The sequence below is a fragment of the Maniola hyperantus genome, chromosome 16 (assembly GCF_902806685.2).
Source record: "Maniola hyperantus chromosome 16, iAphHyp1.2, whole genome shotgun sequence".
In the NCBI taxonomy this organism is placed as follows: Eukaryota; Metazoa; Arthropoda; class Insecta; order Lepidoptera; family Nymphalidae; genus Maniola; species Maniola hyperantus.
In genome coordinates, this window is record NC_048551.1 from 8,142,952 (window position 1) to 8,165,385 (window position 22,434).

Genomic DNA, 22,434 nt, shown 5'->3' on the forward strand with positions numbered 1-22,434 from the left:
CATATGAAAGATCTTTACTTGTGCATTCTAAAACAGATTTTTATTTATTTTGTATGCATCATAGTTTTTGAATTATCGTGCAAAATATCGAAAAAATACGACTTTACCTCGTTGCGCGAGTCTGACTCGCAATTGGTCGCTTTTTTATGTATAATATCTACAATGCCAAGAGAGAGTTAGGAAGGTAAGTATTTTCCCCCGTTAACAAAAAAAGGTACTTAGGTTATCGCTCTTTGTTTTCTAACATTTACCTCTCATATAACAAAATATAGCTTAACCTTAAATATACAACGCAACCTTATATTCAGACCAAAGTAGACAGCTTATAGGAGGTAGGAGTATACTTAGAAAACTAAAACATAACCATAATGGTAGGTACCTACTATGACACTATAATAATATTATGTAAACAAACAAGAATTATTACTTCGTACATCCATGCAAACAACCAAAGCATTAGTGACATTATTCTTTATAGCGTAGGTAGATAAAAAAACACTAAAACATGGAAATCAGGGTCACGTTCAATGACGCCGCACGCAATCGCCGAATATTTCTGCGTCTTACGACACTACCACACCGTCAGCGGCACGATTACCTCATAGTATCTACCTATTATTAGTTGGATACACAAGCTTCCATCAATGCCGGCATGCCCTAGTAACCACGGAGCCGCGCCGCAACACGAACGTACGAAATGTCAAAATCCGCAGTCCTCGTGTGTTATTTCGTGGCGCAAATACTCGCCGGGCAAGCCTACCGAATACTCGGAATATTCCCGTCCCTGGACCGGAACAATTACCTCACGTACCGCGGATTGTTTCGGGAACTGGCGAATCGGAACCACGATGTGACCCTTATAAGCCACTTTCTATTGCCCGACGCGCCGGCTGGTTATCGAGATGTACAACTCAGTGACAATCATATCTATAAAGGACTGTCGTTCGAATCTGTTATAGTGAATGAAGTTTCGCGAGTGCCTTTTGAGACGTTACGGTCGACTAAAGTTGGAAACGACGACTGCAAGACGCTTATGAATAATCATGACGTACTTCACATGATAAGAACACGTCCTCGATTCGATGTGATAATTGTGGAATCTTACAATAGCGACTGCGCGCTAGCATTGGCGGCAAATTTGAGTGCACCATACATCGCGTTCAACCCTCAGCCGCTCCATCCATGGCATTACAGCAGATTAGGGATTAATTTCAATCCCGCGTGTGTTTCCCAATCGTTGCTACCTTATGGAAAACAGCCGTGGTTTTTTGATCGTGTGAAAAGCTTCGTGCTGTATTATATCACTAATTGGGTGTATTACGTCGGATCGCAGTTGACGGATCACGTGTACCTGTATAAGTATTTAGGGGACGATCTGGCGTCTCTGGAGAGTATAGCGTCGAACGCGAGCGTCGTGTTTGTAAACACACACAAATCAATTTTTGGTGGCGTTGTGCGCCCTGATAATGTTGTGGATGTTGCAGGGATTCACATTAGACCGCCGAAAATTATACCCACGGTATGTTGAACTTGAAATTTTATCATACTTGTATTTTAAATCAATACTCTCTCTGTGCTACTACTATCGTGTGTGATTTCCATTATAAATATGAATGATTTCAGCTATGCTCACGTGTTTAGTCAACGTAAGTCCGACTAGATTCGAACCCATCCGGGCTCCTTTTTCACAGCGTGAACGAAAACGCGCTCATTACGCGTTTTCGTTCACGTGGATGTAAATCCCGTGGGAACTGTTTGATTTCCTGAGTTTCTAAACCCATGACCCACGTTTATCCATTGCTCTGTTGCGACGTTATTGTAGGACAAGCTAACAAAAAACACACTTTCGCATTTCATATTAGTAGTGACCAGCTTATGCTCGCGACTTCATTCGCGTGGACTTTACCCTTTTTTTACTCCCGCTGATTTCGGAACATTATAATAGCTATCTGCATACCAAATTTCAGCCGAATCCGTCCGTTAGTTTGAGCTGTGCGTTGATAAATCAAACAGTTACTCAACCAGCTTTCACTATAATATTATATTTAGATTAGATGTGATTAATGTTTCAGGAAATCGAGCGATTCATAAACGAAGCGGAACATGGTGTAATATACGTGAACTTGGGCTCCACGGTCAAGGACTCGACAATGCCCATAGAGAAGCTGAACGAGATGGTCGCAACATTCAGGAGGTTGCCTCTCAGAGTCCTTTGGAAGTGGGATGGACCCAATTTGGAGAATCTGCCAAGAAATATTATGACTATGAAATGGCTGCCGCAATATGATATCTTGAGTAAGTTTCGAAATACCTTTGCTTTCATGGTTTAAGTTATTACTTGATTCTGCCAAATATTTTATACCCTTTACAAGTTATTTTTCGAGAATAAAGGCGCTCAATCCTACTTTACGTAATAATTTACCTATAAGCAAAGACAATTTTCATATTCTTGACTATTCTGCTATCTCATCAGATTGACTTTCGCGACTCAGTTTCAATACCCACAAGTTCGTATTACGACTTTCACTTACATTATGTAGTGAAAGTACTAGTGATTTTTACAACGCGGCATTAAAAACCAAACCTAGATATTATTAGCATTATCACCTAGATATTATTAGATATTATTAACTGACAGCATACCTAGATATTATTAGCATTATCATAATTAAAAACAATTTTGTTTTAATTTCCAGAGCACGACAACGTGAAGGTCTTCGTCTCGCACGCTGGAATACTCAGCACCATTGAAGCATTGGACGCTGGCATACCAGTCGTAGCCATACCCTTATTCGGAGATCAGTATGGTAATGCTGCTGCCCTGGTAGATGCAGGAGTGGCAACTATTGTAACATACGACAATTTGCGGAAAGAATTGCTATTGGATGCAATGAATGAAGTTTTGGATCCAATGTGAGTTTGTAAAACTATTCGAGCAGTTAGAAGCATAACAAAAATATCTAAAATATCTAGACATAGATCCTCACTCTTCGATAAAGAATGCATAAAGGTAACAGGTACCAGGTACCTTTAGTCCCCTTGGTTGAAGACTAATACTGTAATGCTGCCGTGGCCTCAGGTACACGCAGCAACCATAGTCGCATGAGTGTTATATATACCTACCTTAATATGAACGTAACATAGATTCAGTAAATTTAGTTTTGGATCCAACGTGAGCATAATATAAAGGACTATTCCAAACTCACGGTGAATCCAAAATTCCTGTTTAACCTAGTTGCAATATCACCAACTACAAACTTTACAATATTTGATGTTGCAATACTTTTAAAATTAAAATAAGTTTCTATCCCCGAACGACTACGAAAATAAATAACATCAAGGTCTTTTCTTAGCTTCGTAATTCGTATAAAAGAATAGAATAGAATAGAAATCAATTTATTGGTTGATCCAACACACTATAAACACTATAAACACAAACACACATATTTACAAAAAAAACATTCCTTAAAATCTAATTCAAACAAAATATAGGTACCTAGTGTCTAAAATGTGTCGTGCCAACGAAAAGAAATTTTGTTGATAGCTATGTTGTACCTACGTTTTATTTTTAGAACACACGGTCATACCTACTATAAAATCGAAAGATCCTAACGATTTATACAGACAAAAGTTAGTTAAGAACCCCAGATTCCCAGAATAGTATTCCAAAGTCTTGAAACACTAGACTATGACAGCTTTTTTTAAGGATAATATAACTTTAAAAAAATGTTATTATGTGAAAAGGAGGGTACTTTTCCATAGACGAGTGTGACATAAGCATGAAAGTGTAAAGTAACGTGTTAAGACACGAGTAGGCACTTGCATAAACTCTTGGAAGGCTTTGATATAACACTTCACAAATACTTCTCACGCCCCCGTTGAGTGTTGGAACAGAAAAAGAAAATAACTATATTGACGTGGATTTAGTTTCTATAGCCAGAATAAACAAGCTAAAGGTGCCATTTAAAGTTTTAAAAACTGGTTCCGTAGTCATGCTTTTAAAAAAACGTTTTGTAAACTAGATAACGTCCGCACTTTCTCCGCGTAGATAGGTTTATTAGGGAGAAATTATCCGAGATAAAAATATATTCTATGTTAATTCAGGGTCTATCTCCATTCCAAATTTCAGGCAAATCGGTTCAATCTTGTGGCGTGAAAGAGTAACAAAAATCCAAACTTTCACATTTTATAAGGAAGATCAAAAAAGGAATTATCAGAAACAAAGTTGCTTTTGTGTGAATTTTTTCTCTCGTTATACAGGCTATAATGAGAGAAAAAAGTCAAACTCAAATACACATTATCTTAGGTACACACGTTGGCTTGGCACATTATCTAAAGCTACTCGTAGTTAGTTATTATTATTGAAATCACAACAGTCGTAATAATTTGTTTAAAACTGTGTGCTAATATTCCATCGATGTAATATTCTAAAATAATCAGATTTTCAGCATAGTAGTTTAGAAGTCAGAGGCTTGGAATTTGAACTCGCCTTAAATTGCTACTTCAGAGATTTTTTTTTTTTCGAAAAACTTGCTAAGAATCCTTATAATGATATCAAAATACCTATTAGAAAAGGCTCCACGCGAGGGGGGTATGCAAAAAAATTTTACTTTTACTTTACTCTCACTTTTCACGTTCAAGACTCGGCAGAATATACTCTGAAAGTTATTTTTAACGTTCCGTACCTCAAAAGGAAAAACGGTACCCTTATAGGATCACTTTGTTGTCTGTCTGTCTGTCTGTCAAGAAACCTACAGGGTACTTCCCGTTGACCTAGAATCATGAAATTTGGCAGGGAGGTAGGTCTTATAGCAGACATTTGGGAAAAAATCTGAAAATCGTGAATTTTCATTCATTTTTATCATTGTTTTTGCATTATCGTGCAAAATGTCGTAAAAATACGACTGTAGTACGGAACCCTCGTTGCGCGAGCCTGACTCGCACTTGGCCGGTTTTTTTTTTGAAATGATAAGTAAAATTAATATAGATTTAAGAACTCCTATAGCATGATTTAAAATAAATAAGATGTGAAGAATTTCCCATAATCGTATTTTCTCTGGGCGCATAACTTACGAAAGGCAATCCGTTTGGTCAGTGAAATCTGCTGGACCAGTTGCGAATCAGAGCGAGAACCGTATCCATTTCCTCGCACGTAGCTCGTAGCGTATACTCTTATTCGTAAATCGTGCAAGATCGAGCTACTTACCAATAAATAATCCTAACCATTTTAGCTGTAGTAGGTATGGATTAAAGACAACCCGATAAAAATTGCTTTGGTACCTATCATCATCATGATCAACCCATCAACCCATCACAGAGCGCGGGTCTCCTCTCAGAGTGAGAAGGGTTTTGGCCATAGTCAACCACGCTGGCCATGTGCGGATTGGTAGACTTCACACACCTTTAAGAAGATTATGGAGAACTCTCAGGCATGCAGGTTTTCTCACGATATTTTCCTTTACCGTTAAAGCAAGTGATATTTTAATTAATTAAAACGCACATAATTCCGAAAAGTTAGAGGTGCGTGCCCGGGATCGAACCCCCGACCTCCGATTAGAAGGCGGACGTCCTAACCACTAGGCTGTCACTGCTTTTGGTACGGGGTACCTATACAGGGTTGTAACCAGAACACTAGCAAAAACTTATACTACCTAAACGTTATTTTTATACTACCTAAGCACAATCCAATACCAATAACCATTTGCCTCATTTTGAAGTTTTAGTGATTTAGTATTTTTAAAACCCGCAATATATAGCGTGCAAAACTCGGGTCAATGCCCCGCCTACGACGCGGCATTGACTCCGAGTGGCCTCTAGCGTGCTCTAGCGTCAGTCAGAAGTTTTATTTGCAATATATCGTAAACTTTTGCAAAATTATAGGATTTTTTATACTTTTTTTTCACGTTTTTTGTGGTATCATATCAGTAATCATCAGTACTATCACCTGTCTTCGTTTTTTACCAGCGTTCGGTTATACCTGTAGATATAACATAACCCAGTCTTAGGTAATGTGTATTGAGAGTAGTTTTTAACATCTTAATTTTTATGGGACTTTCGACACGGACACGCCAGCCCCATCGTAGTCTAAATTACAGATACAACTGAAGAAATATTAAACATAAAATAAAAATAACACATATTTTTTAATCAATTAAACTTTTACAAGTATTTTTGAATCGTCAGATGCATCTACTACTGGTTCGGAATGCCTTTCCTACAGAGAAGAAGTATTACTTATTACTTATAATTACTGCCTATTATGCAGATAAGACTCCAATAAATATCTACACTGCATATTTATTATCACCGTAAAAAAATACCAATCACCCTGGAAAATGCAAAGGTCTTTTTAGAGGCGTTAGAAGTACCTATAGACGTCTCTGAGTAGTTTAGCAATCTGGATACTTTAGCAGTTTTTTTTGCTTCTTTATCAATCATAAAGTCAAGTGACCATACGTGACATTAAAGTTTTTGTCATTGTCATGTCACGTTTTCAAAGTGGAGAACGCTCACGATGGGTGACAGTGACAAAACTTTTTTGAAATCGAAGCGTCATTTGCCGACATGGATTTCGAAAAGATTTCGAAGAGACGGTCGTTGTCTGTGAACTAATCAGACTCAGACAGAATTGCGACAAGTTACCCCAAACATTGCTAAATATTATTCTACATAGTTTTTACTTCCCATATTTTTATTTTCAAATTAATGTCTGAAAACTCTTTCAATTTTTTATCATACAGTGCTGGTCTCTTTTCCACTTCTTCTAGAATCATGTCACGATCAGTATCATTATCGTTTTCTCGGATGTTCACGTTTTGTGTAGATTATGACACCATTTTGCGTGCACCAAAGTCGAGAATCGAAATGCAACTAAGAACAAACGACGCGGAGAGTGAAAATTTAGTCACTCGTGCGCGCCCTGCTTGAAAGTGTCTATAAGTATAACCTTGTCACGTTATGTGGTCATAAATTTTAATTACCAGGCCCTTGCTTTCTTTGCGGATGGCTACGTCATAATAGATATCTGCATGCCAAATTTCAGCCTGATCCGTTCTGCAGTCAGAGCTGTGCGTTGATAGATCAGTCAGTCAGTCAGCTTTTCCTTTCCTGTATAGATTTAAAGTTAAAAATATTATTTACAGATGGCAACAACGCGCAAAACTTGTTTCACGAATCTGGCACGACCGTCCAATGTCTCCACTCGAGAGTGCCATCTACTGGATCGAATATGTAGCACGATACAACGGAGCGCCAAACTTAGTGGCGGCATCTGCAAGCGTTCCATGGTACCAGCAAATGCAGCTGGATGTTTTGACCTTCGTCGGCCTTGTAACGTATATTCTTCTGTACGTTTTGTACAAAATATTAAGCGTATGCTGCTGCTGCTGTTGCCAGATTGAACCACCAACTGAGGAAATAACTCAAGGAAGAAGACAGAAAGCTGTTAAGTTTGAATAGTGAAGTGTTTATTTTTATAAGTGCTATAAAATTAAAGAGGATTGATTTAAGTTCGTTGTTCTGTGAATAGCACGAAATAAGATCTGATTATTTTTTTTGTTTTGTATCTTTGAGTACGAGATACGAAAATATTAATGTTAATGTGCATAAATACTTAACTGTAAAATGTGACTAAATAGACTGGTGACTTGATTTAAGTATATTTATTAAAGCGATTTTTTGTTATAAGTTTAGTGTATTTCTATTTATCTTTTTATTTACCCTAGTTGCAGAACCTACTAGTATGAAAGTAGGTATACTACTACTACTTACATATTATTATAAGTATGTACATCTGCAGTAAGCACACAGTTCGATGTTAATGAGACATGGTTCCAGCGCAAAAGCAATTTGCAGTACTTATACGGGGTGATTTATACAATTCGGGACAAGGTTGAGAACCTCTTTGATTGCACCTGAAAGATTAGAAGCTATACTAGTAGCCATCCAAAAACTTCATAAAATAATTATTTGGAAAAAGGGATTCAAACTCTGTACCGGTCAAATCGAAGAACATATTATTTTACAAATCAAAATGGCGGCCTCAAAATGATATAGGTACTAGGTAATGTTTGTAGTAAGTACATATTATCAAGTTTAATCACGTTCACAAATTTTAACATAAAAAAAATTTACGACAATTAGACGGGTAGATTTTGTTCGATGGACATCTTTAGTAGAAAGACCTGTCTCGACTCCGAAATGAAAGTTAAGTTAAGAAATTTTGACAGTAGGTTCCTTTTATGACGTAGGCATAAAAGGAACGTACTAAAATAATTTTTGGAAATTCCATCCCTAAGGGAATTAAATAGGGGATGAAAGGTTTTTATTTTTCTAGTTGTACTATCTATCAAAAAATGAAGAAATACGTGTGTCAGAGTGTTTAAAAATAGGGGATGGAAATTAGTATGAAAAACCGTCATTTTTCAAATGATATTTATGAAAATTGGTATTTAGGCTTTCGGGCAATGAAGAAGTGCTTACTGCGTGTTTCAGAATTTTTGAATATTTCACCTCTAACCGATTTTCAAAAACTCCACTCGAGAGAAGCTTGGGTGACTCAGCTAGTCGAGGATAAAATTATTTGCAAGGTCATTGACAAAATCATATGCTATTAAGCAGATAATATTATAATCTTAAGTATAATTTTATTATTGCTTCAACTTCTAGATAATCCTAGTCTCATCATTAAGATTTGTTTAGCTCATGTGAAAATATTATTACACCTACTAAGATCATAATCAAGAGTCGCAGAGAATACAATGAAATAGAAGAGCGATTATATTTTATCGACTTAGTTTTGTTGCCCGTGATATCATTTCTGAAACAAAGTATGACAATATTAACAAAAAATATACGCCGTCCAAATGTTCATTTATGAGCATTGTGCCCAAAACACTGGCGCTATTACCTCGCTGAACGGCAAGGCTCAACCGTTGAGCGAAATAAGCACCAGCTCTTGGGTCACCAGACGCGTGGATCAGCTTTTGGGACACGACGTTTATAAAAGCTTTCGTGTCCGATGACCATGGGCCCAGAGTCTCAAACATAGTCAGAGTCAATACATAGTCCTTACTAATGACTGAATAGCGATGAATAATCAAGTTGAAAACTCAACCAACAACTGTGTGGATTGGTGGACATGACCATTCAGGTGGCAAATATTCTTTTCGCTTGCAGGAAAGATTACTATGTCATAAGACTCGTAAGACACCTAGGTATGCCAAGGCGTGAAAGTAAATAATGGCTAGTAACATGCACTGTCTCATATTTAAATGCGTTGAAATTCAACCATTGGCACGCAATAGAGATCTTTGAGTGCATAATGAGCACTTGTTTGGTGTTTTGTACTACGTTCGTATGATTTTGAATAATATCGAATCAGCAAAACACTGTCATAGATAAGTAATTATTTACTATTTATAATCTTTAGTAAATTAATGATTTACTATACGTAATATACTAATAGATAACGAGCTGCTCGTTTTTTTGTTGATTTTTTTTGTGCTAATTACTTATAATAAAACTAGATGATGCCCCGCGACTTCGTTCGCGCGGATTTAGGTTTTAAAAATTCCCGTTGGAACTCTTTGATTTTCCGGGTAGCCTATATCACTCTCCAGTTTTAACTATTCGCATGCAAAAAAATCACGTCGATCCGTTGCTCCCTTTCGACGTGATTGAAGGAAAACCAACAGACCAACAAACAAACACACTTTCGCATTTATAATAAGGGTACTGATATGACATTATGACGTCATAGTCAAAGATAAATAAGTAAGACCAACTTTGACTGGTCGATTGTCTTTCCTAGGATTTCACGGGCTTTTATCACCAGTGTTAAATCTCGTCGACGTACGAGAAGTGGTATTTTATATCAGTGATTTATATCTTTTAAGTATGTTTTTTGTATGACATGTCATAATTATAAATCAAATACAATACAGAATACTAGTCTCGTTCATGCTTCTGTCGCGACAATACGCGGTCTGAAATGGCGGGCAAGATCATTTTAATACTTAGTTTAGTGTGTTTATGTACGCAGTTCAATGAAGTGAAACCGTTAAATGTACTTGGCTTGTTTCTGTATCAGGGGAGAAGTCACTTTTTCGTATTCCAGACTTATCTTGAAGAGTTGGTCCATAGAGGCCACAATGTGACCGTCGTGTCATATTTCCCCCGAAAGGAACCCCTGAAGAATTATCATGATATAAGCTTGGCTGAAAAATCCGAGGTCCTCCAAGAGGTGTTTCAAATAGAAAGATCGTATAGGACCATCATAGATATCAGTCTCTTCCTGATCGATGCCGGAACAGAAAATTGCCGGACATTGCTAGGGGACGAAAATGTGCAAAATCTTTGGAAGACAAAGGCTAAATTCGACGTAGTAGTAATGGAGCAGTTTGTGAGTGACTGTGGTCTTGGGTTAGCTTACAAGTTGGGAGCTCCAGTTGTTGGTATGACATCGCATTTACTATTGCCTTGGCATTACAGAAGATTCGGCATACCGTACAACCCGTCATTTGTGCCTGTTTTGTTTTTGGACGGAGGAACTAAGCCTACATTGTACCAACGAGTTGAAAGAACGCTATTTGATATATATTTCAATGCTCTGTACAAGTATATGGGCCAAAGGGTCGACCAGAATACGCTAGCTCAATATTTCGATGATATACCACCGCTCGAACAATTGGCCAAGGAAATGAAATTCATGATCATTTATACAAACTTTATGCTATTCGGATCCTATTTATATCCCGCTAATGTGATAGAGGTTAACGGATATCATGTAGCGAAACCTAAGCCTTTACCTGAGGTGAGAGTTGAATAAAGGTACCTACCTTATCTTGAAATATGTCATCATCATCATCATTGTCAACCGATAGACGACCACGGCTGTCCAGCCGTATCTTGTCTCTTGCACACGCTACGGTCTTGCGCCGCCTGAATTCAGCGGCTTTCTGCGACTCTTTTGATGCCGTCTGTCCACTAAGTGGGGGGTCTTTCAAAGCTACCTTTCAAGTGCGAGGTCGCCATTCTAGCACCTTGGGATATGTATATCTCGAATTAAGTATATCTAAGTATTTATATTTTAAGCAAGCAGACAGATCTATAGATCAACATTTTGGTGTAATCTGCAATCACTAAATGCCATCTAAATACACGGCAGTTATTCTATATCTTCAGTTAGCATCTAATAGGCAGGCGGGTTTATGTGTCGCCTATATCTAATCTTAGGAGCGACTAGATTAGAGTTTGCAATTACATTATGTACGTATTTATATTAGTAGATAAAAATAATAGCTGATAGCTAAATAAAAATATAGAGGAGGACAAGTTCAAAGTCGCTCAGCGTGCTATGGAGCGGGCTATGTTGGGTCTCTCTGAGGGGCAAAATCCGAAACGAGGAAATCCGTTTGAGAACCAAAGTGACTAAAATAGTTCAACGAATTAGCCAGCTGAAGTGGCAGTAGGCAGGCCACGTCTGCCGCAGAACCGATGGCCGCTGGGGCAGACGTGTTCTGGAGTGGAGACCGCGTATCGACAAGGGCAGTGTGGGACGACCTCCAAGCCGCTGCTGGACTGACGACCTTAAGAAGGTAGCGGGAAATGGGTGGATGAGGAAGGCAGAGGATCGTGTGTGGTGGCGTGCTCTTGGGAAGGCCTATGTCCAGCAGTGAATGCAAACAGGCTGATTGATTGATTGTTAGAGATACTTAATGCCCACGACTTCGTCCACGTGGATTTAGATTTTTGTTATCTCTCTCTAGGAACTCTTTGAATTTCCTAGATAAAGAGTAACCTATGTAGTATGTACGTCTGGTTATTGGTTATAAGTAGTCATTCCTACGGGAACTTTTGAATTTTCCGGGATAAAATGTAGTCTATGTGTTAACTTCTCAGGGTAGGTATATAAGCCAGGTATCTCCATTCCAAATTTCAGTTAAATTGGTTCCGGCGTGAAGGAGTAACGAAAATCCAAACTTATCATTTTTGTAATAGACCAGACGACTTCGTCCGCGTCGATTTAGGTATTTTAAAATACCGTGGGAACTCTTCGATTCTCCGGGATTAAAAGTGGCCTATGTCCTTCCCCGGGATGTACCTAAGTCGTTGTCTGGCAGGGGGTTGCCATGATACTTAGTGTCTTGCAATGCATGACGTGATTTGTAATATTATTTCGAAGAAAATATAAAAAACATTAGACTTTATAATTTGACATAAGACTTTTTACACCTTTACTACATGTTATCTCCCAAAGCCACCATGATCCAAACAAACATCCAAATAAACGTTCATCCCAATGTTGGGGAGAATACGCAGAGAAACTTACAGTTTTATATAATAACGAAGGTGTGACACGCGCTGGGTCTCAGTCTTATTAGACTAGGTCTTATTTGTTTGTACATAAACATGTATAAACATAGATACAAAAACACTTCAAGTTATTCGGTATTAATATTTATAATTTTCAGGAACTAAGAAAGTTTATCGAAGAATCGGAACATGGGGTCATTTACATAAGTTTTGGATCGATGCTTAAAGCTGCTTCCACACCCAAGGACAAGATAGAGGCGATAATTGGGGCACTTTCGAAGTTTCCACAGAGAGTTATCTGGAAATGGGAAGACAACACTTTGCCTGGAAATCCGAAAAATATCTACTTATCAAAGTGGCTTCCTCAAAATGATATATTAGGTGAGGATCGCGCTGCTTCTATATCTAAAAATATATAAAAGGAGATATTATATAACAGATAGCTGTTATGACGTAGACATCCGCTAAAAGGATTTCTGAAAATTCAACCCCTGTAAGATATGGGTTTTATATTTCGAAATCGCGGACATAAGCTCAGCATAAGTCAGAGATAACTACATAATGGTATCAATTTTAAAGAACTTTCCTATGGTGAGAATTTATTGCCTAAGTTAGGTACGTACTTTATGTTTTTATTACAGCTCATCCCAAAGTCTTGGCGTTCTACTCACACTGCGGTCTTTTGGGAACTACAGAAGCTATGTATCATGGGGTGCCCATGGTAGGAATGCCTATATTTGGAGATCAGCCAGCCAATGCGGCCGCCGTAGAGGAGAGCGGCCTTGGAGTTCAAATCCAAATAACCGAACTTACCACAGACAAACTTACGGAGAAATTAAAAACCGTGCTGGATCCTGAGTAAGATATGTTTCAAATACCTATATACATTTTAGTAACAGATGTAAGGTACGGTACAGATTTGTGTTATTTTGTTATAACTTTATTTCAACTCGTATCGGTTCTGCCCCGAAAGTTGCAATTGTTACTTTAACACAATGGGATTTGGGCCAACTTGTAAAATAGTTGACCTACATTGTGAGATGGATGCCACCAATGAATTTGCGTTCCGAGAAAATACTGTAAATCAATGAATGCACTCAAGAAAATGCCTTGCTTCATCGTCGTTTCAACCGATAGAATGCTGGACACAGGTTACGGAACACAGTCTTATACTGCTTATGTTTATGGCTCCCAGCAATTCTCTGAAGATCGTCCTCTTCCACCTAGTAAGGACGTTTCTCAACGCTGCGTTTTTCACAGCGAGGACTACATTCCAGCATCGTGTTAACCCAACGTTTATTAATTCTTCTACCTATCTATGTGATCGCCCTATTCCACTTCTGTATCGCGTCTACCTTGTTTTTCTACGGATTTCCTCATTTCTGATTTGATCATGTAGAGATTCTGCTCTATCAACCCCTAAGTGACTCTGAGCATCATTATTAGGCCCATAGTTAGATACATTTTCAAGCCTATTTTTTTACTGGCAATAATCTACCTACTGTTCGAAGACTTTGGTCTTCAGGCTCTGAGATATTATTTAGAAAGATTTTTAAAGAAAGACGTCCAATACAAGATCGTTTTTTATCAAAATCGCTTATTTATTTAGCTACCTCCTTTTCATTTCAGATTCCGAGCCCGCGTAAAGACGTTATCGAAGGCCTGGCGCGATAGACCTATTCCACCAATGGATAGCGCCATCTATTGGACAGAGTTTGCTGCTCGCTATAAAAATTTCACCTTCAGAGCGGCTGCAGCCGATGTCCCACTGAACCAGTACCTCTGTTTGGACGTCTTAGGAGTTTTTGTGCTAATCTTTTTGGGGATCACATTTGCGTTAAAATGTTTATTTTCAAAATCAAAAAAAACTAAATTAGAGTAGTTGGATCATGAACATGGAATGGAACAGTAGGTAGGTAAGTATAGTACACGACAGGTCGAGATAGCAATCGGGGACGGAATGCCTCGCACAGCCGTATAGCCCCCTCGCTAACCCGATGCAGGCGAGCGCGGGTGATGTGCGGGTGTGCGGGGCGTTCCCCCGCCACATACCCCGATTGCCATCTCGACCTGTCGCGGACTTCTAAAATATGTAGCCTGTACCTACTGTTATGATGTCATTTTTTACAAACTTAGCTAAAGTAGGAAAAACCATCAAATAGGTTAGAAAAATGGCAGGAGAATGAATGATGATTCTCATTAATTGTAATATATTCTTTTTATGGGAATTACGATATTTATTTAAAACAATGGGAGTTATAATTTTTTATATTAATACTAATAATTTCACATAATAAAAAGCTCTGCTTACATGCATTGAATTTTGAACACAGGTTTAGGTACCTGTTTTAATTAAGATAAAAAGCCACTTTATGAGGAAAATTTTGTCTCAGTCGTGGAACTATGAGTCAGCTTGGCTTATTACTAACTGCAAATTGCAATACAGCATGACTTTCAAAACTACATAACGCTAAGTACGCGATAGGTCGAGATGGCAATCGGGAAGGGAACGCCCCGCAAACCCGCACAGCCCCCGCGCTATGGGCGAGTGCAGGTGTCGTGCGAGTGTGCGGGGCGTACCCCCGCCTCATACCCCGATTGCCCTCTGACCTGTCGCGGACTTTAACTAAGTAGATATACAATTAATTGAACAAACCGGTCAAGCACGAGTCAGACTCGCACACGAAGTGTTCCGTACCAATAACCGTTCTATGGTGTGATTTAGTAAACATTATTTGTTTTTTTTTTCAAATTCACAGTTTTCGGATTTTTCTTTTAGGTAATTGTGTTATAAGACCTACCTAATTATCTGCCAAAATTCTAAGTACCCCGTACGTTTTGATTATCTTTTCAGGCACAACAGACAGACAACGAAGTGAACCTACAAGGGTTCCCGTTTCCTTTTTAGGTAGCGGAATCCTAAAAACCTAAATTCACGCCGAAGAAACCCTTGGACCTAGAAGGCTACAGTTTCGCACAGAGGTTCCCTTTATAATGTAGAAAAGATGAAATATCGGATTTTTCTAAATTCACACGGGATAGGGAATAAAGCAGATTTATATTATTTCTCCCGAGCAAAGCCGTGGGCGGTCGCTAGTAATCTACCATCGTCATCAACCAATCGCCAGCTCACTACAGAGCACGGGCCTCCACTCTCCCATCAGAATGAGAAGGGTTTGGCCATGACTAGTCTATCATACAATACACGATATATCAATATATGCATATGACTTATATCGGTTTTAATAGAATAAGATAAAAATCTAATACATATTTAGAAATCATGACCTCTGTACAAAAAAGTACCTGTTTCATGATAATCTAAAAAGAATAAGCTAAAAACTTGCCGTGTTAAGCTGTACAATAATTGTACATCATACCTATATAAGTCTCCGATAACCAAGTCGGCGGCCATGTTGCTATCTAGCATACATTTTAAAAAATCTACCACGCTGACCAAGTGCGGATTAGCAGACTTCACACACCTTTGAAAACTTTATGGTAATCTGTAAAGGTACTTATCTATCTATTCAAATAAAAGAAGAAACTGACTGACTGTCATTATTATTAACGTAAGTACAGCTCCTGAGCCTAGAAACTGGAGATTTTGCATGTAAGGTAACTCCACTAAGAAAGTATTTTTTGAAATTCAACCTGAGTGAAGCATGGATGCATCAGCTAGCTATACACCTATACCAAGAAAAACTGACTCACTTATCAAAATACTTACAGCTCAAACCGCTAGATCTAGAAACTTGAAATTGTACATGTTATCTTTCTAACGTAGATCCCCACTAAGAAAGAATTTTCAGTATTGCCATTCAAGCGAAGCCGGGGCGGATCAGCTAGTCTATAATATAAAAGGAAAAGCTGACTGACTAACTGATCTATCAACGCACAACTTAAACTACTGGACGGATCGGATGCCATGCAGATTATGACGTAGCCATCCGCTAAGAAAGGATTTTTGAAAATTCAACCCCCAAAGGTGTGAAACAGAAGTTTGAAATTTGTGCAGTCCATGCGGATATAGTCGCGGGTATAAGCTAGTAAACAAGCCGAAAATTATCGCATTTGACATCACTAGCTTTTATCAAGGTAAGATAGATTTGTTTATTTTGTAACGTGTTATTTATAGTTACAAGTTAATCATTACTTAAATAGATAGGTACCTACTAGCGTAAATTATCACTTAATACTATGTAGGTAGGTACAAGTTGCAAATTTTAGCATAGTGATGATTATTATTATTTTTACAAGAACCACTCTAAAGGTATGTGTGATAACGGCATTTGAAAAATTTCATAATACTATTATGGTTATGGATTTATGGATATGGATGGACGAATATCGATTGATGGATATACCTAGATGGATACAGGTATAATGGATATAGTACAATCGTGTGCCCATACTTAATTAAGAATGATTGCCTAGTGCCTACGGACTTCATGATAAAAATTATGTAGAAAATTAGATTTTTAGTTGTAATATTATATTTTTTACGACAACGTTGTCGTAAAAATATTGATAACTTTTGACCATTTATATCAGGACGAATTAAGATTGTTTATCGGTAGCAAAAAAAAGTTGAACCTGGCTGTCTAAAATACTTGGTAATTACTACTCGTGCGCAATAAGTTGAGACCACAGACGCGTGGTTGTACTGTAGACAAAAATCGGAGCGCGTCGTCGTTGCGTGACGTAAGCAAGTACGAGACTAAGATGTTAAAAAAATGGCGTTGTCTACAGTACAACACGGGAGCTTGAGGGGAAGTTACAGGGCAAGCGGGCGGAGCGGCCTGGAATGCAACCCGCATTCCAGGCGAGTCTCAACTTATCGCGCACGGGTAGTAATGAAGTTCACAAGAAAAATATGAGAGCTGGGTACACATGGGTACCCAGATTACAGATTATGGGTACAGATGGGTCCAAATGACGATGGAGCTTGTTGCAAACTCTGAAGCTCTCAAATACATTTCTGGCTTAAGCGGGAAATATTTTGTTATCTTTCAGGTATCAGAAGTGCCTTGCAACACTTACAAGATAGTTAGGATAAATTTAAGGAATATTTTGATATACCTACCTAAGAAGTAGAAAAAAAAGCAATTTGGTATAAAACCATCCAATCCAAAAACGAGCTTCCTTGTTTCCCTTGATTTAATAATAATAATATAATCTTTATTATCAGACATTACATCCATATTTACAATAAAACCTTCCTTTTATGGTGCACCGGTAATGCATGTGTACGCCCACCCAGTGCCTTATAAATGGATTATCAAATTTTTCCGAGAGGGTTTTCAGAATGCCATTGCTTTGCGCAATCTACGCATCACAGATGCTGCTCTTTTCCTCATAACCCCATAGAAGTCGTCCGTATGAGCCTGAGCAAACATCAGTGATGTACTGCAGAATCACGCACAACAGACGGAAACGTTTAAGTGCGGAAACCAGCCCAGAGTGAAGAAGCACTGCAGAATCGCGGCAACCCCAACAGCACTCTAAAACCGTTTTTATATTGGATACGCATTCGTTGTAGGCCCTCTGCGTATATGACTTGGTAATACTCGTTTAAGTAGAAAATATAATATAGTCGTAGCTCATAGGTTGCATTCTGGGCTCTATACTTCTAATAAATTCATATTTTTAACTAGCTTATGCTCGCGACTTCGTCCGCGTGGACTACAAAATTTCAAAACCCTATTTCACCCCCTTAAGAGTTGAATTTTCAAAAATCCTTTCTTAGCGGATGCCTACGTCATAATAGCTACCTGCATGCCAAATTTCAGCCCGATCCGTCCAGTAGTTTGAGCTGTGCGTTGATAGATCAGTCAGTCAGTCAGTCATTCAGTCAGTCAGTCAGTCAGTCAGTCACCTTTTCCTTTTATATATATAGATATAGAAGAAGAAGAAGATGAAAAAGCTGATTCTGACAAATGATGTTTGTGGTATCAGATATGATGTCCAGCACGTATTACCTACTAGAGGAATGTGGCAGATATAAACGTGCAGAGATAGATGCTTGTGCAGAAATATAACATTAATAAATATGACATACTAGATGATGCCCGCGACGTCGTCCGCGTGAATTTAGGTTTCTTAAATCCTGTGGGAACTCTTTAATTTTCCGGGATAAAAAGTAGCCTATGTCCTGCCCCAGGATATAAGCTAACTCCGTCTCAAATTTCATCCAAATCGGTTGAACGGTTGGGCCGCGAAAGCTAGCAAACAGACAGACAGACAGACACACTTTCGCATTTATAATATTAGTATGGAGTATGGATAGGTGATTTTACGAGTCTTCTCAGTATACCGACAACAGAAGGTTTTCAATCGATTTTATTGAAATATTACTGCATAGGCAGTAATATCTCTTCAGGTGTAATCTGTTGCATTCCATTATGTAAATTTAGATTGTATTTAGGTTGTGATGGGGCTGGCGTATCCGTTATCATAACTCTATGTCCGTTTCGGACAAAAGTCCCATAAAAATTAAGATTAAGCTACGTAAGTAATATTTAAGATAATAAAATAAACAAAACAAAATCTAACCCTGTGAATATATTATTCGACATTTAAAAATCGATAAGTTACTTGTGTGGTTACTTGTAACGTTGTCATTTGTCAAAAAAGACCTTACCGGTTTTGACAAATAATTACGTTGCTAAGTATCTTATCGACAGATTACAGGCAGATTGATTACATAATTATTACTAATTTCAGCCGATAATCACCGTAATATAGTTAGGAGCACAATCAATCCATTCTACTTAAATTTATCAGACTTGACCCTATTATTAAATCATAATCTAATAGGAAGTCCTTTTTTATCTTTTCAACGATATTATTATACATTTGCAGTTTGCAGTTATCAAAGGTCGTATCAATACTTAAATGCATAAAAACCCTGCTTTCAATTAGTAGAGTAATAATTATTGTACTCCTAGCAACAATATTGTGGAAACGAAAAAAACATTCGTATGATGTCAGTGATGCTATTTTTAGCAAGACCTTAGAACAGCGTTGTTTATAGTATTAAGTAGTTGTGTCGAAGTGAATTCGTTAAATATTTTGGGATTGCTACCCAAAAAAATCAGATTTCAACCTAATAAAATTTAACCAAAATGTAATCGGAAGTTCTTGTTATCTTTTCAACGATTATTCGTTATCTAGTCTTCAGCTTTACATTTACATAACTGTGGACTTAATAAATAAATAAAAAACCTACTAAATAATGTGTGAACAAAAAAAACAATATATTTTACGATGACAGTGAAGTTATTTTTAGTAAGAACAGCGTTATTTATAGTTATAAGTAGTGTCCAAGCGAAGTCATTAAATATTTTGGGAGTGTTTCCAATTCCAGCAAAGAGCCATTTCTTTGTATTTTCACCGTATTTGAAGGAATTGGCAGATCGAGGCCACAATGTGACAGTAATATCCTATCATCCACGAACAGAACCCATACCAAATTATCATGACATATGCTTAAACAAGGCTTTACAGGATTTCCAACCCAGTCACCCAGTAACTAGTTCAATTTTTACAATTTATCTTTCACTCGCTCTAGTTCATGCTCTCGGGGGGCCTATGTGTTGTAAGCTTTTACTTGAAGATGAAAACGTTGAAAATTTATTAGAATCACAAACAAAATTCGATTTGGTTGTTATGGAGCAGTTTAACAGCGACTGTGCCTTAGCAATAGCTTACAAAATGAAAGCACCGGTGATTGGAATCACCTCGCATATGCTCTTGCCTTGGCATTACAGAAGATTCGGTGTTCCGTTCAATCCTTCATACGTTATGTTCGATTTCTTAAAAGGTGGAACGAAACCTACGTTATTTGACAGGATTATGAGATCTATTTTGTATCAACATATGAATTTTATTCACGAATACATTACTCATAGTCTAGAGCAGAATGTTATACAAGAACATTTGGATGATGTACCAGCCCTAGGAGAGTTGGTAAAAGATATTAAACTGGTGCTCGTGTATCAGAACTTCATGCTAACTGGTTCGACTCTCGCACCGCCCAACGTCGTAGAAGTCGGAGGCTATCATGTAGCCGAGCCAAAGCCTTTGCCTGATGTGAGTAGATAATCCATACTCCATACCTAATATTATAAATCCGAAAGTGTGTCTGTCTGTCTGTCTGTCTGCTAGCTTTTCACGACCCATCCTCTTAACCAAATCTCGTCAAATCTGTACTACCTATAGCTATAGAGGTAGCTTGCACCCTGGAGAAGGACATATGCTACTTTTCATCCCGGAAAATCAACGAGTTCTCACGGGATTTTTAGAAAATCTGAATCCATGCGGACGAATTCGCGGGCGTCATCTAGTATTATAATATTACAAACTAAACTAATGATTTATAAATCTTAACAAAAATCGTTTAGGACTTGAAACTGAAAAATGTTTGTCATTTTTCTTAATTTTACAGGATTTGAGAAAATTTATCGAAGAGTCCGAGCACGGAGTCATTTATATCAGTTTCGGAACAATATTAAACGCTGCCTCGATGCCAAAAGACAAATTACAGCATATTATAAACGTCCTAGCCGAATTTCCGCAACGTGTTATTTGGAAATGGAACAAACCATCTCTTCCAAGAAATCCGAAAAATATTTTCTTGTCAAAATGGTTGCCTCAGAATGACATTCTAGGTAAGCTTTAGTTGGTACCTACTACCTACCTATACTTGTATAGATTGCCGAAAGTACTGTTATGAATCTTTCTATTTTGCCCATTATTTTAGGTTAAGCCACTGCCATATTTCCTATAGCATTAAGAGTTAAATGATCACCAAAACAATGCTCGAAAATAAGCGCACTCTTCTAAAATTTCTTAGTATACAAAATAATAACTTAAATATTAAAAGCGCCTATATCATAAGCGTTAAGTACCTAATCAAAAAGCAACGCTCTAAGATAAGCGCAAACTCTCTTTCTTTTAAATTTTAAAGAGGGAGTTGAATTGAAATTGAATTGAGACAATTTTTCAGCTCATCCAAAAGTCCTAGTGTTCTTTTCCCACTGTGGACTTTTAGGAACAACTGAAGCAATGTATCACGGCGTGCCAATAGTAGGAATGCCAATCTACGGGGATCAAATCACAAATGCCGCAGCAATTGAAGAAAGTGGTCTTGGGATCCAAATGTCTTTAGATTTTTTAACTAAGGATTATTTACTAGAGAAATTCCAAATTGTCTTGGATCGTGGGTTAGTCTATGTTTTCCAGTTTCTTCCGTAACTATCTGCATACATTTCTACTAACATTTTTTGAGTAGTTCGTACCTATCATACGAAATCTTAATCGTACAAGAACAAACATACTCATCTATCATATTATATTAAGTAATTACTGTTTAATCTGTTGAGGTTCATAATAACTGAACTGGTCATATCATCTAGCCAACTTTTATGTTTTTCCGAAACATCTCCTTTAATAAATAATTCATTTATGCCGTTTGGCGCTACCTCGTACTGTTCCTAATTTGTAGATTACGTAACCCTACGGAAATCAGGTTTAAAACCGGCAGGAACTGTTTATTTCTACGTAGAGAAAGAAAAAATATCTACAAAAATTAATTTATTTCTAGATTTCGACAAAAAGTGAAGCAGTTGTCAAAAGCGTGGCATGATCGACCAATAAAGGCAATGGATAGTGCAGTCTACTGGACCGAATTTGCGGCAAAATACCGAAACTTTACCTTCAGATCGCCGGCTGCTGATGTTCCTCTTTATCAGTATCTCTGTTTAGATGTTATATCAGTTTTAATTGTCTTATTGGTATTTTGTACAGTGGTTCTTAAATATGTGATACGGTTTGGAATGAAAAAAATTTTTGGTGGATCTCGTGAAAATAAGGCAAAATTTAAAGTTAATTAAATTCTTATAATAAGTAAAGCTCTTTTTTAACTAATTTAAAAAAAATAAGTAAGATTAACGGTGGGACATCATCAGTTTTGATCAGATGAATGAATGTGACTAACCGCAAAACAAAAGCTGGCCTATAATTTTTCATTAGTTAATTACTAATTAATAGCTGATAATTCCATTCTAAAGGCTATTATGATAATGTAAATTCACTTTTTGAATAGGTGCGTAATGC

General features: G+C 37.6%; 2 protein-coding genes across 2 annotated transcripts; both read left to right on the forward strand.

Annotated features, from left to right (window-relative positions):
• The first annotated feature begins 431 nt into the window (after positions 1 to 431).
• Positions 432 to 7,686, forward strand: LOC117989615 (UDP-glycosyltransferase UGT5-like). The gene is made up of 4 exons (XM_034976991.2): positions 432 to 1,519; positions 2,073 to 2,295; positions 2,697 to 2,913; positions 7,143 to 7,686. The coding sequence occupies exons 1-4, from the start codon at positions 698 to 700 to the stop codon at positions 7,456 to 7,458; spliced, it is 1,578 nt and encodes a 525-aa protein (XP_034832882.1). The 5' UTR covers positions 432 to 697; the 3' UTR covers positions 7,459 to 7,686.
• A 2,251-nt stretch (positions 7,687 to 9,937) lies between these two features.
• Positions 9,938 to 22,211, forward strand: LOC117989783 (uncharacterized). Its single transcript, XM_034977193.2, has 10 exons — positions 9,938 to 10,813; positions 12,474 to 12,696; positions 12,957 to 13,173; positions 13,945 to 14,107; positions 15,934 to 15,950; positions 17,141 to 17,165; positions 19,597 to 20,409; positions 20,765 to 20,987; positions 21,326 to 21,542; positions 21,923 to 22,211. The coding sequence occupies exons 1-10, from the start codon at positions 9,992 to 9,994 to the stop codon at positions 22,209 to 22,211; spliced, it is 3,009 nt and encodes a 1,002-aa protein (XP_034833084.2). The 5' UTR covers positions 9,938 to 9,991.
• Positions 22,212 to 22,434: the final 223 nt, after the last annotated feature.

Bases quoted from the DNA above. Each gene is read 5' to 3' on its own strand.
- LOC117989615 (XM_034976991.2), top strand. From the start codon at position 698: ATGTCAAAATCCGCAGTCCTCGTGTGTTATTTCGTGGCGCAAATACTC. The intron at 1,520-2,072 runs GTATGTTGAACT...TTAATGTTTCAG, and splicing joins CGCCGAAAATTATACCCACG to GAAATCGAGCGATTCATAAA. The intron at 2,296-2,696 runs GTAAGTTTCGAA...TTTAATTTCCAG, and splicing joins GCCGCAATATGATATCTTGA to AGCACGACAACGTGAAGGTC.
- LOC117989783 (XM_034977193.2), top strand. From the start codon at position 9,992: ATGGCGGGCAAGATCATTTTAATACTTAGTTTAGTGTGTTTATGTACG. The intron at 12,697-12,956 runs GTGAGGATCGCG...TTTTTATTACAG, and splicing joins TCCTCAAAATGATATATTAG to CTCATCCCAAAGTCTTGGCG. The intron at 21,543-21,922 runs GTTAGTCTATGT...ATTTATTTCTAG, and splicing joins CAAATTGTCTTGGATCGTGG to ATTTCGACAAAAAGTGAAGC.